This window comes from Empidonax traillii, unplaced genomic scaffold (genome assembly GCF_003031625.1).
Source record: "Empidonax traillii isolate 1590-97213 ecotype Southwest subspecies unplaced genomic scaffold, ASM303162v1 scaffold321:size1084243, whole genome shotgun sequence".
Taxonomy (NCBI): domain Eukaryota; kingdom Metazoa; phylum Chordata; class Aves; order Passeriformes; family Tyrannidae; genus Empidonax; species Empidonax traillii.
Window position 1 is genome coordinate 730612 of NW_020955514.1, and position 13558 is coordinate 744169.

Here is a 13558-nt window from a genome sequence, read left to right on the forward strand (position 1 = left end):
GATATGTTTGTGAGGCAGTTCTTTTAATTGACATCTTTTTTTTAGGAAAGATTTTTGAATAATGATGTTCTATAAGATGTTGTATCCCTTTGACAGGTGCATTGTATATGTGCTCCTTCTCAAGTGAACATTTCTATGTCTGTGGAGTTTGAAAGACAGTAATTTGCTTGTGTTCTCAAGGTTTTCATCCCACATAGTAGGACTAAACTTACTTAAATTTTCTTGCTTGGCTTCAGAAACAGGACAGTGGGTGTAGGTGTACAGGGCTTGCTCCTGAAGACACTGACAGCAAATGATTAAGAACAGAAGAGAGTTCTCTTCTGTCTTCTGTCCATGAGGATGTATGAAAGTGCTACAAAGAGATAGCCAGCCCAATTATCTGATTTTTTTTAAATTACTTTTTGCTTTTTTTTTTTGATTGGATGTTTTACTTCTAATGCTTAACTTGAACAATTAGTACATAGGTATGCAATTTATTTACCCTATATTGTGGTCTAGAGTTGCAGTCCTTGTTACAGAAAGCATTTAATCAGAATCTGGCATTTAATTACTCACCTTTGGTATTGATGGTTTTTCCATCTATAGTTTTTAGCTACTAAGATTTTCGTTTTTATACTTTTAAATTCAGAAATTTTATTAACTTTGAAATGCTAGGACTTTTCCCATTGGGTTTTTTTTAAATGTTTATATGGTTTTAGTTAAGTAATTCTAAGCTTCTCTTGGACTTAAAAGTAGTTCTCCTGTTGGAATGTTTTATCTTCATTTTAAAGACAACGAACCAAGGCATTAAGAATGAAGAGTCAAATTCCATAAACTTTCCTAAATGTCAGCCACCCTCTCAGGCTCAAATGGTGTAACTTTGAACGTGCCTTTAATGACCATAAATACTTTATTTTTTTCATATTAAAGTTTTCCCAGCCTGCAGCATCTGTGTCTGCACCTATACAGAACTATTTTACTCTAGAGCAAACAGAGCAGCTTTTATCTCCCCTACTGCCAAAAAATGATCTAAAGTGTCATTCTGTTTGAGGCTGAAGGGGGTTCCTCTGGTAGATGTTCACAGAGTGCCTAATCCAGACAAAGAAGAACTCTGCCAACTGCCCCAAATGTCTTTTGTTCGAATACCAGATGTTGTTCATTTACTGACTGGTAGCTTGGTGACAAAGCCTCATAGAAGAGGGAATGCTGAGTTCAATTTTGTCTTTTACTGGGAGTAGCAAGAGTGGAGATTTGAACCTGGGGCAGAAATGCAAGTGGTTTCATTTTTGCTTATTTGAAGAAAACCTGATAGCTAAAATATGTAAATATACAAAACACCTCAACAAGCTTTGTTTAGCTGTGGTTATCATCTTACTCCCTTTACGTAGCTTGCTTTAAGACCAGGCCCAGATCATCCAGGAAATCTATGGAAGAAGTGCCTGAATACTTAACCCTGTGCCAGTTTTACCCAGGAATATATCTGAGGGGTAGAGTCTTTTACAGGGTTTCATTTGATGTTTCAGGGAGTGGATCATCCCGGTATGCACAGATTGACATTGCAGCCACCGAGACAGCCCACAAAGTGGGGACGCAGCACGCCCAGTGCCGGGAGGAACGTTTGCAGGAGCTGGAGCAGAAGAAGAAAGGGGCTCAGCAGTGACCTGTCTAGGAAAGAACTTTTTGCTCACCAAAAGTTGATATTAATTCGTCTTCCAAAAGATTCAGACTTATTGTAAATAATGGTCACAAAAAATGCTGCCATTGCTTCTTGCATTTATACCAGATTCATTCCAATATCTTCATTCATAATTGGAAAGCTGGTAGCATGAGGGGTTTGTTTGGTCTTTCTTTTTATTCTGATTTGGTTATAAAGTCCAGATTTTTTTTTTCATATGCAATGACAGATGTAAGTTACCTTTTTCTATAATTCTAAAATCATGGAGAACCTGGAACCAATTTCAGTATTTATTAAATGGTGGCATTTTCTGTAAAAATGAAGAACTTGAATGTGTGTAGATAACAGAATGTGAGTGTGTGTGTGGTAAGTGTACACATATGTTTGCATATGTGCACATGTATGTATGTAAGCACACATTACTGATAAAATATATGTATATATCTGAGTGTATAAAACGTAAACCCTCTACTAATATATTAATGGACTCTTATAAAAGCAAGAAATTTCAGCGCCTACTTTTTTGCAGGCACAGTTATGTTCAATTTATATGCTTATTTATGGACATGCTTAACTTTATGAATAATTCAGTTTTATACCTCACCAAGAATGCTGCAGCTTTGGCTAAAGTTGTTCAGATTTAAAAGCTATAGTGTCAGGGATGCATATGTGTATGCATACAGAAAAGAGCACACAAGTTATTTAATTATGTCTATAAACCACAGTAATGTGAAGGGGCATTTTGGGTGCTTCTGTTCTTAAAAACCCTAGATCAACCCAAAAGTTCGATTTCATAGCTGCTGAGTACCTGTAATTCTTAGCAATATTCCTGGAGTTGAACATATGTATCACTTTGAAAATCAGGCCTCATGTTTCTCAGACAGAATGTTTTAAAATCAAGGTATTAAAAAAAAATAAATTTACTTTTGAAAATTGAGTTCTTTATATCACAAAACCTATCCTGAATGTCAAGCAGCGTCAAAAGCAGAGCATCTACATTACGTCTAAAAATTTCATTGAATAATTCTCTGCTGTCCCTAAATAGCATAAAACCAGTTCTGTGTAAGAGGATGATGTCTCCAGAGATGCTACAGAATTGAGGCACAACAGGATGTTATCTTGTAAAATAAGTTTAACCACAAGTCTGTGACATCCTGCTTTTGTACAGTAAGATTGTAAGATTCAAAATCTGAATTCCCATGTTGCATTGTCTATATAATTCTTTTGTTATTTTTATTTGTCCTGATATAAAGTGTTATTTAAATAAAATGTTATATAAAATGTTATGGCAGTGACACTAGACTAACAAGGAAGTGTACTTATGAGGAAAACAACTTTTTTTTCTGATAGCATATCAGCTTTGGCTTCCAGAAGTTACTGGGAGTGATATCTTGGGTATTATGATTTTTTGACTGTGTCCTCTTAAGATCCAGTATCACAGCCAAATTCTGATTTTTAGATATGCATCATAATTTATGCTGGTGACTGGAAGTTTTGTGCCAGTGAGGGTTTCACTAAATAACTTAGGATGAGACATGGGTGTTTGTTTTTGAGGCAGAATTTAACCTATAAATTTATTTGAATGTAGCCTCAATAGTAATGTAAAATATCAGACATCTCTCAAATAAAAAATATGTGTTTGAGAGTTGACAGTTGCCATTCTTATCTGTCTTGTGCTCAAATGTACATTTCTGTTAATCCACCTTACTCATTTCTGAAGGGAAAGGATTCTAAGTTTAGAAGATTTTTCTTATTTGACAAGTGAACGGGGGGTGATCTGCTTTGTAAAAACATGCTCAGTACAGTTTGAATGGCCTGGGCTTCTTGGGATCAAGTTTATTTAAATTGAAATGTTCTTCAGTCAGAGATCCTCCACTGGAGGAATTGCCAGGTTAAACCTCTTGCTCTGTGCCTATTTATATTTAATATTTAAAAGGCGCATAACTTACCTGATGCATTGAAATGCAGTGTTTTCCATGACAATATATAACAAAACTACAATATTTCTGTTGTAAAAATCTGTTTACCAGGAAAATATTTTACCTAGGATCTCTACAAAGGCTGCCAACTGCTCGCACTGAACCTGGGACTTTTAGTGTGGGTAAGGATTTGACACAATAGTAAAGATCATCAGATTGCTGCTGAACTCATAGAGAAATCACAGTTTAAAAAATATGTTTTGGGTTTGTTTTTTTTTTTTTTTTTTTCAGGTTGAAAAGGGACTGTGAATCCGTGCATGCACATGGTTCTCTGTGCATGTGTTTGTGTATGTCATAGTAACTTCAACAAGGAAGATCTACATGGCTGTATATAAACTTGCACTAATAGCCTTTGTTAGTGTCAACTGAGTTATCCTATAAGGCTTTCCACAAATGAAATATTTTACATTTTAGGCTTCTGTTTCTTTTTTTTTTTTTTTTTAATATGTAGGAGGCTGAAGTAGGAGGCAAAACCATACTGTTGCACCTATTAAAAACCGGTTGGTTGTTGTTTTGGTAGTGCCTCCCTGTCAAGTTACAGGCTTGGCATTTCTGTTGGAAAAATGAGAGCTTTCTTATTTGATCAACAGGAGGTCACAGAAATAGAAAACCTTTTTCCTAAATATATAAAATCATATTACTTCAACTTCCATTAGCAAACTGAGGACAGTAGAAACCAAACTGTAATCCTATGAGCAGACTTTGTGCTCACAGTGTAGCTTCCACATGGAAGCTTTAATACTGCTTTAGTTACTTTAGTACTTTAGTACTGCTGTTAATGTCCAAATTGTTGGGGGTTTATTCACACACCTTGCATAAAACTTGTGCACAAGTGATCTAAAATATAGTTTGTGACTACAATAGGATGGTTCCAGATTCCGAGCTCTTTGCAAAACACCATGAAATATCTCCCGCAATTTTGAGATGAGACTTGTAACTTCTAATGATAAAAAGAAGGATTTGCTCATTTTTAATTTAGCATTCTCTCAGAGTCAGATCTCCTCCTGTTCTTACCAGGAATTAATTACCAGAAGAACAAAACAATATGATGTAGCTGATACTTCTGTAAGATGTCCTTGAAGTACTTTAACAGGGCAGAATTGCTCTTGGTGACATGAAAACAAGCTGTCAGCAAGTGCAATGTTTGGGCGTAAGCACTAGTGTGCCGTGTATGTGCCTCTTTCTTTCTGATAGACCTACTCGGTAGGCTGGCACCAAATGTAAGTACTGCATCAGTGGGGTTTATGGCATTGTTCATAAACTGTTATGGAACATTTTTATATGCAAATGGCTGGGTGATGGAATGTGCTGTGGGATGGAGGCCTGGAGTTTGAAGGTATTTAATTACCCAACAATGCAAATAGTTGTCTGGGTTTTAATAGCATTCCTGACACCTAATTGTTGTGGAAAACGCCGGTAGGTGTCTTTACGCATGTAAATGTTTGTGAAAGTCTGTCCTGAGAGTTGTTTTTAGTAAACAGCTTGGAAAAATTCCTCATTTTTCCACTCTGCTTTAAACAAAGCAGTTTTAAATTAGTATCACTTGGAAAACTCTACTTGAATTTGAGTTATGAGTGATTACACTTTTTTTTGTGAGATTCTGAAACATGCAGCTTTTGGTAAGTTCCTCTTCTGGTTTGTCTGGGATAACACACATATTTGCTAAAATGACCATGGGAGGAAGACACAGAATTTCATGAGTTACTGTAAAAATTATGAATTTTATTTTCAGATGACAGTGCTGTTATATTTTTGTGTCACCTTTTCTCTGGAGAGATTCTCAGCTCTCATTTGACCAGTCATACAAACAGTGTTTTGCAATCTAGGTTGAAAGGAAAAGTTAATTTAACATCATGCAGCAATAGGAACAAGCAAAGCAGAGTAAGGATGGAAGAGTTAGTAGTTATTGAAAGGAAGTTCATAAGGATCAGGTCTGCAAACGTGTTTTCAGTGTAGCTGAGTATTAAGTGCCATTTTTTGAAAATTTGTATGGATTCTGATGAATTCAATTTTATGCTTTCCCCTGACCAGCAATATTGGCTGAATGACCACAAATCCATGAGGCCTGATGGGATTCATCCCAGAGTGCTGGAGGAGCCAACAGATATGGCAGGACCCCTCTCAATCATCTGCCAAAGGTCTTGGGCATCTGGGGAGGATCCTGATGACTGGAAGCTAGCCTGTATTATTGCAATATACAAAAAGGGCATAAGGGAACACCCAGGGAACTACAGACCTGTTAGTCTGACCTCAGTTCCTGGAAAGATTATGGACAGGATCATGCTGAGTACAACTGAAAGGCATTTAATGAACGATGCACTCATCAACCTCAGTAAACATGAATTCATATTATTTGATATCCTTCTGCAATAAGGTCACCTGCTCCAGGATGAAGGGAAGGTGGTAGATGTAGGTTTTGTTGATTTTAGTAAGGCTTTTGATAATTTCCTCACAGCATCCTTCTGGACAAGTTTTTCAGAGCAGGTTCCTGGTGTGCAGGGTGAAGCAACTGGCTGAGGGGCAGAGCTCAAAGGGTTGCAGTGAACTGGGCTGGATCTGTCTGGTGAGCAGTCACCAGTGGTGTCCCTCAGGGCTCAGTCCTAGGACCGGTTCTGGTCAATAAGTTTATCAACAATCTGGGTACAGGAGTGAATGCCCCATTAGAAGACTTGCTCATGATACCAAATGCTTTTGAGTCTCTTGAGGGGCAGGAGGCCTTGCAGAGGGATCTAGATAGATTGGAGCAATGGGCTATGATTAATGGGATGAAATTTAACAAGTCCATAGCCAGATTCTGTACCTAGGATGGGGTAGCACTGGGCATGTGTATAAATGGGGAGAGGAGCGGCTGGAGAGCAGGAAGGATCTGGGCGTGCTGGCCAACAGCAGCTCAGTGTGAGTCAGCAGTTAGCCCTGGCAGCCCAGAAGGAAAACCCCATTCTGGGGTGCATCAAACACAGCATGACCAGCTGGGCAGAAGAGGTGATCTGTACTCAGTGTTGGTAGAGCCTCACCCTGAGTGCTCTGTGTGCCCCACACACAACACACATTTAAGAACTAAGTGAAGGTCCCTGAATGCATCCAGAGAAGAACAGCAAAGCTGGAGAAAGGGATGGAAGACCTGTGCTGTGAGGGGTGGCTGAGGACACTGGGTTTGTGTTGTTTCAAGCAAAAGAGGCTGCCGGGCGACCTCATTGCTCTCTACAAGTTCCTGAGGATGGGAAGCAGAGAGGGAGGTGCTGAGCTCTTGCCCTGGGTATCCAGTGGTAGGATGCGCAGGAATGGTTCAAAGCTGCACCAGGGGATGTTTAGATTGGATGTTAGGATGCATTTCTTTACCAAGAGGGTGGGCAAACACTGGAACAGGCTTCCCAGAGAGGCAGTCAATGCCCAAAGCATGTCAATCCTTGAGAGGCATTTGGATGATGTCCTTAATAACATGCTTTAACTTTTGGTCAGTCCTAAATTGAGTCAGGCAGTGGGACTAGATGGTTGATGTCACTCCCTTCCAGCTAAAATATAATATTCTATTTCTATTTTTTTGTTATTCTGTTCTATCCCATCCCATCCTAAAGATGACAGGCTTCAGGGAAGCCTCATTCAGAGGCATAGGACAATGATATCAGCTGGTTATCGATCAATTGCTTATAAGTTTTCTCTGAAAGGCTGGAATATATGTGACAGGATAGTACATGTAATTTCTGTCCTGGATTCTGATACAATAAATAGATATACAAGAAAGTGAGCAGGTTTAGGAAAGTGCAGGTGACATGCAAACTTTGAGTTTAGTAAAAACTTGAAGGTAAGTGAACTTTAAAGCTTATGTGCTTTCAAACATTTCCCTACATCAGAGCATCTAGAAATAATTCAAATTTATTATCCCACTGTGTACACAGAGGCGTATGTAACATCACCGTTTTACTGAAATGATACTTGTCAACTTATTTGAGATATGTGCAGTGTGGGGGGTGGGATCAAAAGCAGATTTAGCATGACATTAATTTGTCTCTACGTTGTATTATACTGTTGTGAAATCCTTAAAAAGAAAAATAAATAAATAAAAAAGCCCTAGCATCTGCTATTGTATAAGTTAAATTTTACTCATCTGTGGGCTGAGCTGGCAATTTATGGATCGTTCAAATCCAGAAAATAGAGCAGATTGAATGTTCAGAAAGGAACCTGGCCTTTGGATACCAGAGTTTCATTATGTAATGAATCACTCAGATTCCTCACTCCCCATGTCTCTGCCACATTTGGAGGATGTACCCCATGGCCTACCTTTGGCCTGCTATTACACTTTGTCCTTTTACTACCAACAGCCAGTAGTACTGGACAATAATTGAGAAGCACAGGAAAAAATCTTACTGGGAATTTGATTAAATAGGTAGGTGTCAGCAACGATCTGGAAAGCAGCAGTTGTCCTTTGCCAGCTGTGGCACTGACAGAAAGGCAGCAGCAGAAGAGTGTATGTGTTTGTAAAATGCAGTTTGTGCCCGTGTTAGGGATCTGCTGGCCTTGTACAATGTGTCGTTTATAGCAAGGAAGTGGTTTCCTTGAAAAGACTGAAGTTTAGGCTGTGTCCTTGGTCACACAGATGATGTGTTGGTACGGCCTCCACCAGGAATGGAGTCAAACATCAGTATGATTAAAAGCTGGAGTCCAGTCTAACAAGGCAGACTGCCATGCTCCATGTATGATGGCGTGTGTCTCATTGTCCTGACGTTGTGTCATGCAAGTGGTTCAGGCCGGTACTGAATACACAGTTTAGACCTTGGAGAGAATTATCCTCCATGTCTGCTTTTTCCTCCTCTGTGGAAACTATATGAAAGCTTAGTAAGTAATTTGAATGAAGGATGGTGAGAGCTGGGCCATGCTATGAAATAGAGAGCACCTTAACCTGATGTGAAGGTGCACCTAATTCTGTGTTCACCTACACTGCTGTCATTTACAGTGGATGGGATATTTGATAGAGATGGGTCAAGTCTACTGAAAGCTCAGGAACTGCTCTTAGACTAAGTTTTGCTGTCTGTGCATTTTATGGTGAATGGATGATACTAGTGACCATAAGGGATAGCTGTGTGGATGCATTTCTTGCAGTGACTGGATTTGAAGCCCCAGGTGTGCTGCTTTGGAATTTGCAGACATTAGATGCTTTTCATGGTGTCTACCTCTGTCCAAGCCCTCCTTTACAGTGGCAACATTTAAGATGGTTAGACCCTCTCATTGCTGTCCCTCTGGTTTGGGAACTGTCAAGGTGCAAGGTACAGCCTGCAGCTGGCCATGTCTTCAGTCTGGACTGTGATGGGAACCCCTTCCCTCTGTCCATCAGCATGGGGAACCCTGAGCAGTGCAGGAAGAGCCACATGACCTTCTTCTGCTCTCAATCTCTGCTGTCAAAGCTGAACTGAGTGAGTCGCTCTGTTCCTTGGTTTGAAAGAGCTGAAGAGAATTCATGTTTATTCTCACTGTTTATTTCTGGCTAAACATGCTCACTTCTGTTTCTTCTGTGATCCCAGACACATACTGTGGCCCTTCTGGCTATCCTAGTTGGTTACATTGGCTGTTTTGTTCTTTCAGAATTTCTAACAATCCCTGAAAACATCTCTGGAAAATCATGTTCTTATTCTGAATTAATAACAAATCAGAAATGAAAACTTTTTGCTGCTCTGTAAAGAATGAGAGTCAGTTAGTACAAGACCGGAAACAATTGATCAGTGGTAAGGCTTTAGTGACACCAACAAACTGAGGCTAATGCTAACCTTGTCTAAGACATATGCATGCCAAATAGATCATTGTTATTAGCTGCTCAAAAAAGGGCTTGGAGAAGGCTAACTGGAGTCTTCCAGGCTGCAGTTTCCAGTGTTCAGACTGTTAGAATGTGGTTTTTGTGTAAGGACCTTGATTCCTAAGCTTTTACCCTGGCATGCTCATCTTTCAGCGATGTCACTTCTTGCACATAGTTCTTACTCTTCTTCTGTTTTCTTGAACTTCAAAATGGAACAATTAAAGGGACATCAGTGGCCCCAGGAACTGGTATGAATGAAGACTCTTTACGCTGTGATGGGACATATTTGGAATTGTAAACTTGAGTCCCAGAACCTGAAACTTAATTAGTTGGAAAATGGACTCTTTCCCTATTGAAGGATCATTTAGTTAATGGTTTTGCTTACGATGTCTTCTTAAATTAGAAACTGAGATTTGAATTTTGCAGTTGGACTAATGGATCCAATGCCAGGCATTGCAAATTATTGGTTTTCATACTCAGATTTCCAGTCCTCAGTGTGTTTATTCTTAAAATAGTGCAGCTCCCTTCTCTCTTCAAATTGCCTGGAAAATTATAAGTGTAGAACATTAAATACCATTTTATTTTAGTAAGAGGCTTATTTCAAAGTGATTCAACACTCACTTTGCCTATAGAAATAACCAGGTTAGAGTTACCATAGACCAGTTATTGACAGGCAACCTTTGAGACTGAAATGGTTAGTTTTATTAAAATGGATGTGTGCAGCTTTCTGATAAATTAACACATCAATGAAGGAACAAAGTTCACATGTTAAACATTAATGTCTGTGTACTGTTTTCTTTCTGATTTAGTAGAGTGCTCTTTTGTTGAGCAGTAGGAAATTACATGGAGGTTTGGATATGAAAGTGCATTAAGGGCTTTTGATAAAAGCATTTGGGTTGCAATCACTGCTGTAACAAATATGGTTCAACTTGAAATATTTACTGTGAAGGAAAGTTTATGAATTTATTTTGGCTCTACGGGACAGATTTCATGAATGCTTCTATTTTATGCCTCTGGTTACTAGTAAAAGAAATCCATGCAGGTTTTTTTTTTTCTGTAGGTTAACACCCTGCTTCCCCATAGGTGCTATATGAATGGCCTGAAATACATGTTAACTGTCTGTTGTATTAGGAAATGTTGATTTTGGTATTTAGAACCACCAGTCTGTTAGACAACGTAATGCATACAGAAAATGCAGCACCCCATTCTCAGTTACTAAGCTAGGTCTGTTTGTATTGAAAGCAACAATTTATTCTATTTACTGACTTTTATTTGATTACTTTATTTCTTCTATTCTCATTAAATACTATGGAAAGAAAAATGGCATTTAAATATTATTTTAAAACTGCCTGTGTACTATTTACTGGTAGACTTTTCATGTGAAATGGCACCTTTAAAAAAAAAAAAAAACCAAAAAAAACCAGGCTGAAACCTTCTCTGAAGTGGTGCCAACTGATGGCAGGGAAGGGCTGTAGGTGATGAGTGTGTTTGGCATGAAACATGGACTGTGCTTCAACTCTGTCTGGGTTAGCCCTGAGCTGAACACTGTACTTGGGTTGATCCTGGGTTAGGGCCTGCAGAGCTCTCAGCAGCCTGGCTCCATGTGATGCTCTGGTTCTGGGCACTGTGGCATGCTAGATCCTGCCTGGGAACCTACACTGTTTCATTGGGTGTAACTGACTGCACTAGTTCACCTGGGCTCACATGTTGAATAAATGGCAGAACTGAAAATGCGATGTGTTAGGGCCCTTTCGGCTCCCTTTAGGGTCAGCAGGGTGAGATGGCTGCTAAAGTGAAGCTGCAGACCCTGTGAGCTGGAATTAAGGCAGCATCCACTGAGATGTGCCTCCTGTCCTTGAACTGCTCCCCAGTCAGGGCTTGAAGCCCTTCTGAGGCCCTGCTAAATGCTCAGCTGTCAAGGCAGCCACGTTCTGGAAGCTAAGATGGTTTCTCTGTCTCTTGCCTTCTACCACCTGAGCAAAAGCTCTGTTAACCTGGCTAGAGGGAACCCCACAGAGAGAGCTGGGCACACAGCAAGCAGGAGAGCCCAGCTGAGGATCCTGCTTCCACCAGCTCCTGAGCACCGAGATCCCTACCTGCAGGAACTGGATCTGAAAAGGCACATGGTACCCAGCTCACAAAATAAATGATCTCTACTGGGTGAATTGAAATGCTCTTGCTTTTGCCAGATCTATCAGGCATCAGGATCCCTTGGGAGGGGAAATAGTTGCAGCAGTACATCTACTGTAGTGCTGTTCCTTGTCTTGGTAGAATGATGCCATCTTAGCTGTTGTACCAACATGTAGGATGTGTTTATTTTAAGAAAGACTTGGTTATTTCTGCTGTATTTGATGCCTTATGTACTTATTTTCCTCTCATTTCCACCCCCAACCTTTTTAACAAACAAAACCTGTCCTACTTGTAGTCACTGACATGTTTACTTAAATTGAGGTTCTTTTTAAGGGCAGAATTTGACTAACTGTATAAAATATTAAATGTTCTGATTTTTTTTCTCCTAACAAATGCAGTTCCTTTCTCCCTCTTCTACTCCCACTTTTGTATTTCAAATTGTTTCTCAGAGTGGTTTGAAAAACTTGGTAATTTGAATAATTACAAAAGGACCAGATAAAATACCTACTAAGGAAGAGAAGGTTCAACCACTGTTTAAAAGCTGTCAGTTCTTTCCTTTTCAGATGCCTCTTCTATGCAGTCTCACCTATGAATTCCATTATTCACTTCTGATGGGGTACAGGACTGTGTGTGCATTTCATTCATACCAGTTTTTTTGCTTTGAATTTTTGTTGCTATTTACAGAATCGCAACTGTGGTGACTCAAGTTACTTTTTAATCTTTAATGTTTCAAACAGTACCCACTCTTGTTATTTTGGCCACATGAATTGTCTTTGGAGGCTTAAAAACTGCAATAATTAACTGACTTGTACAGATGTTGTTGTGTGTGAGGTGCAGACTGTAGAAACCAGAGTGAAATCAGATTTTACACCTCACTAGCCTGTACACTAGTCTGTCCCCAGATCTCAAAATCAGGGAAAGCCCCAAGGAGCCTTAACAGGAATGGAAACTATTCCTCATGTCTTCCTTATGCTGTTGTAGACTCTGCCTCAGCCACAGACTATTTCAGGGGGAAGCTGGATGCAGAGGCAGTAACAGTCTTTTTACTTATTTTCTCCTCTAGGTTTGTGTGAACAATCTTTGGGCCCAATGACTCATTAACAGCCATGTTCAATAGCTAAAGTGAGGTGACTGTGCTGACTCCAGTCTCCAACCTGCTGATCTGTGACTCATTCCCAATTTTAAATTACTGTGACATGTAAATATTTTGCCAGCCTCTTGTACTTTGCCGTGCTTGCCAAACATTCTCTCTGTTGGAGCCTTCCTGGCCTTTGGGCCCAGTTACTGTCATGGTGTGGTGGGTAAAAACAAGGTACAGCCACCACTGCCTGGTTCAGCATCAGCAGCCATGGCTTTAAAGCCTTTGCTGAAGCAGCTCTGCACTTGTTCAGTAACTCATCAGACTCTGGTTATTTGTTCTATGACTCCAGCACCTTGTGCTGCTCCAAACTTCTTCAGAAATTCCTCAATAAGCATATTCTATTTCAGGTACATGCTGAAATCCAGCTTTCTGCTCTGCCCTCCTGTGTGGAATACACAGCTGCTCTGCCTGCCTGTAGTGTAGGCTGAGACACGTTGCTTTCCCAAGTGCAGCAGCACATCTCCCTCAGCAGCAGTGTCTGAACACGCTCAGAAAAAGCTTTTCCACTCCCACAGAACCCAGTTAGGATTGCTGAGCAGGAGTGGCTCAGAGCTTTGCTTTAGCTCTACTGCTCTGCTGAAGTATTTAGTGCATGTGTGCAAGATTTTCACCTACGAACAAGCGCTGGAGGCCTCTCCACATCCAAGCTACAGCTACCAAACTGATTTGTGGCACATAGATTTATTTCTTACTCTACCCCAGGGAAAACTGAAGGACATAGTAAAGTCTGCACTTTCTAACATAGTATAGAATACAAAGTGTTCTGCATTCCTTTAGAAATTGAAAAAAAAATGATGAAGACAAACCTGTAAGATAATACAGCTACTGCTCTGATACAGAAGCTGAACAGTCCTTAAAGTGATAGTCTG

At 39.8% G+C, this 13558-nt stretch overlaps 1 protein-coding gene across 3 annotated transcripts in view; it reads left to right on the forward strand.

The window, feature by feature from the left end:
* The window catches only part of DOK7 (docking protein 7), a 58254-nt gene extending 55006 nt beyond the window's left edge, over positions 1-3248 (forward strand). For all 3 annotated transcript variants that reach the window (XM_027891386.1, XM_027891388.1, XM_027891387.1), the window contains exon 12: positions 1503-3248. In XM_027891386.1, the coding sequence (XP_027747187.1) occupies positions 1503-1639 (137 nt within the window). In that variant the 3' untranslated portion in view covers positions 1640-3248. The remainder of the gene's footprint in view (positions 1-1502) is intronic.
* The last annotated feature ends 10310 nt before the right edge of the window (positions 3249-13558 follow it).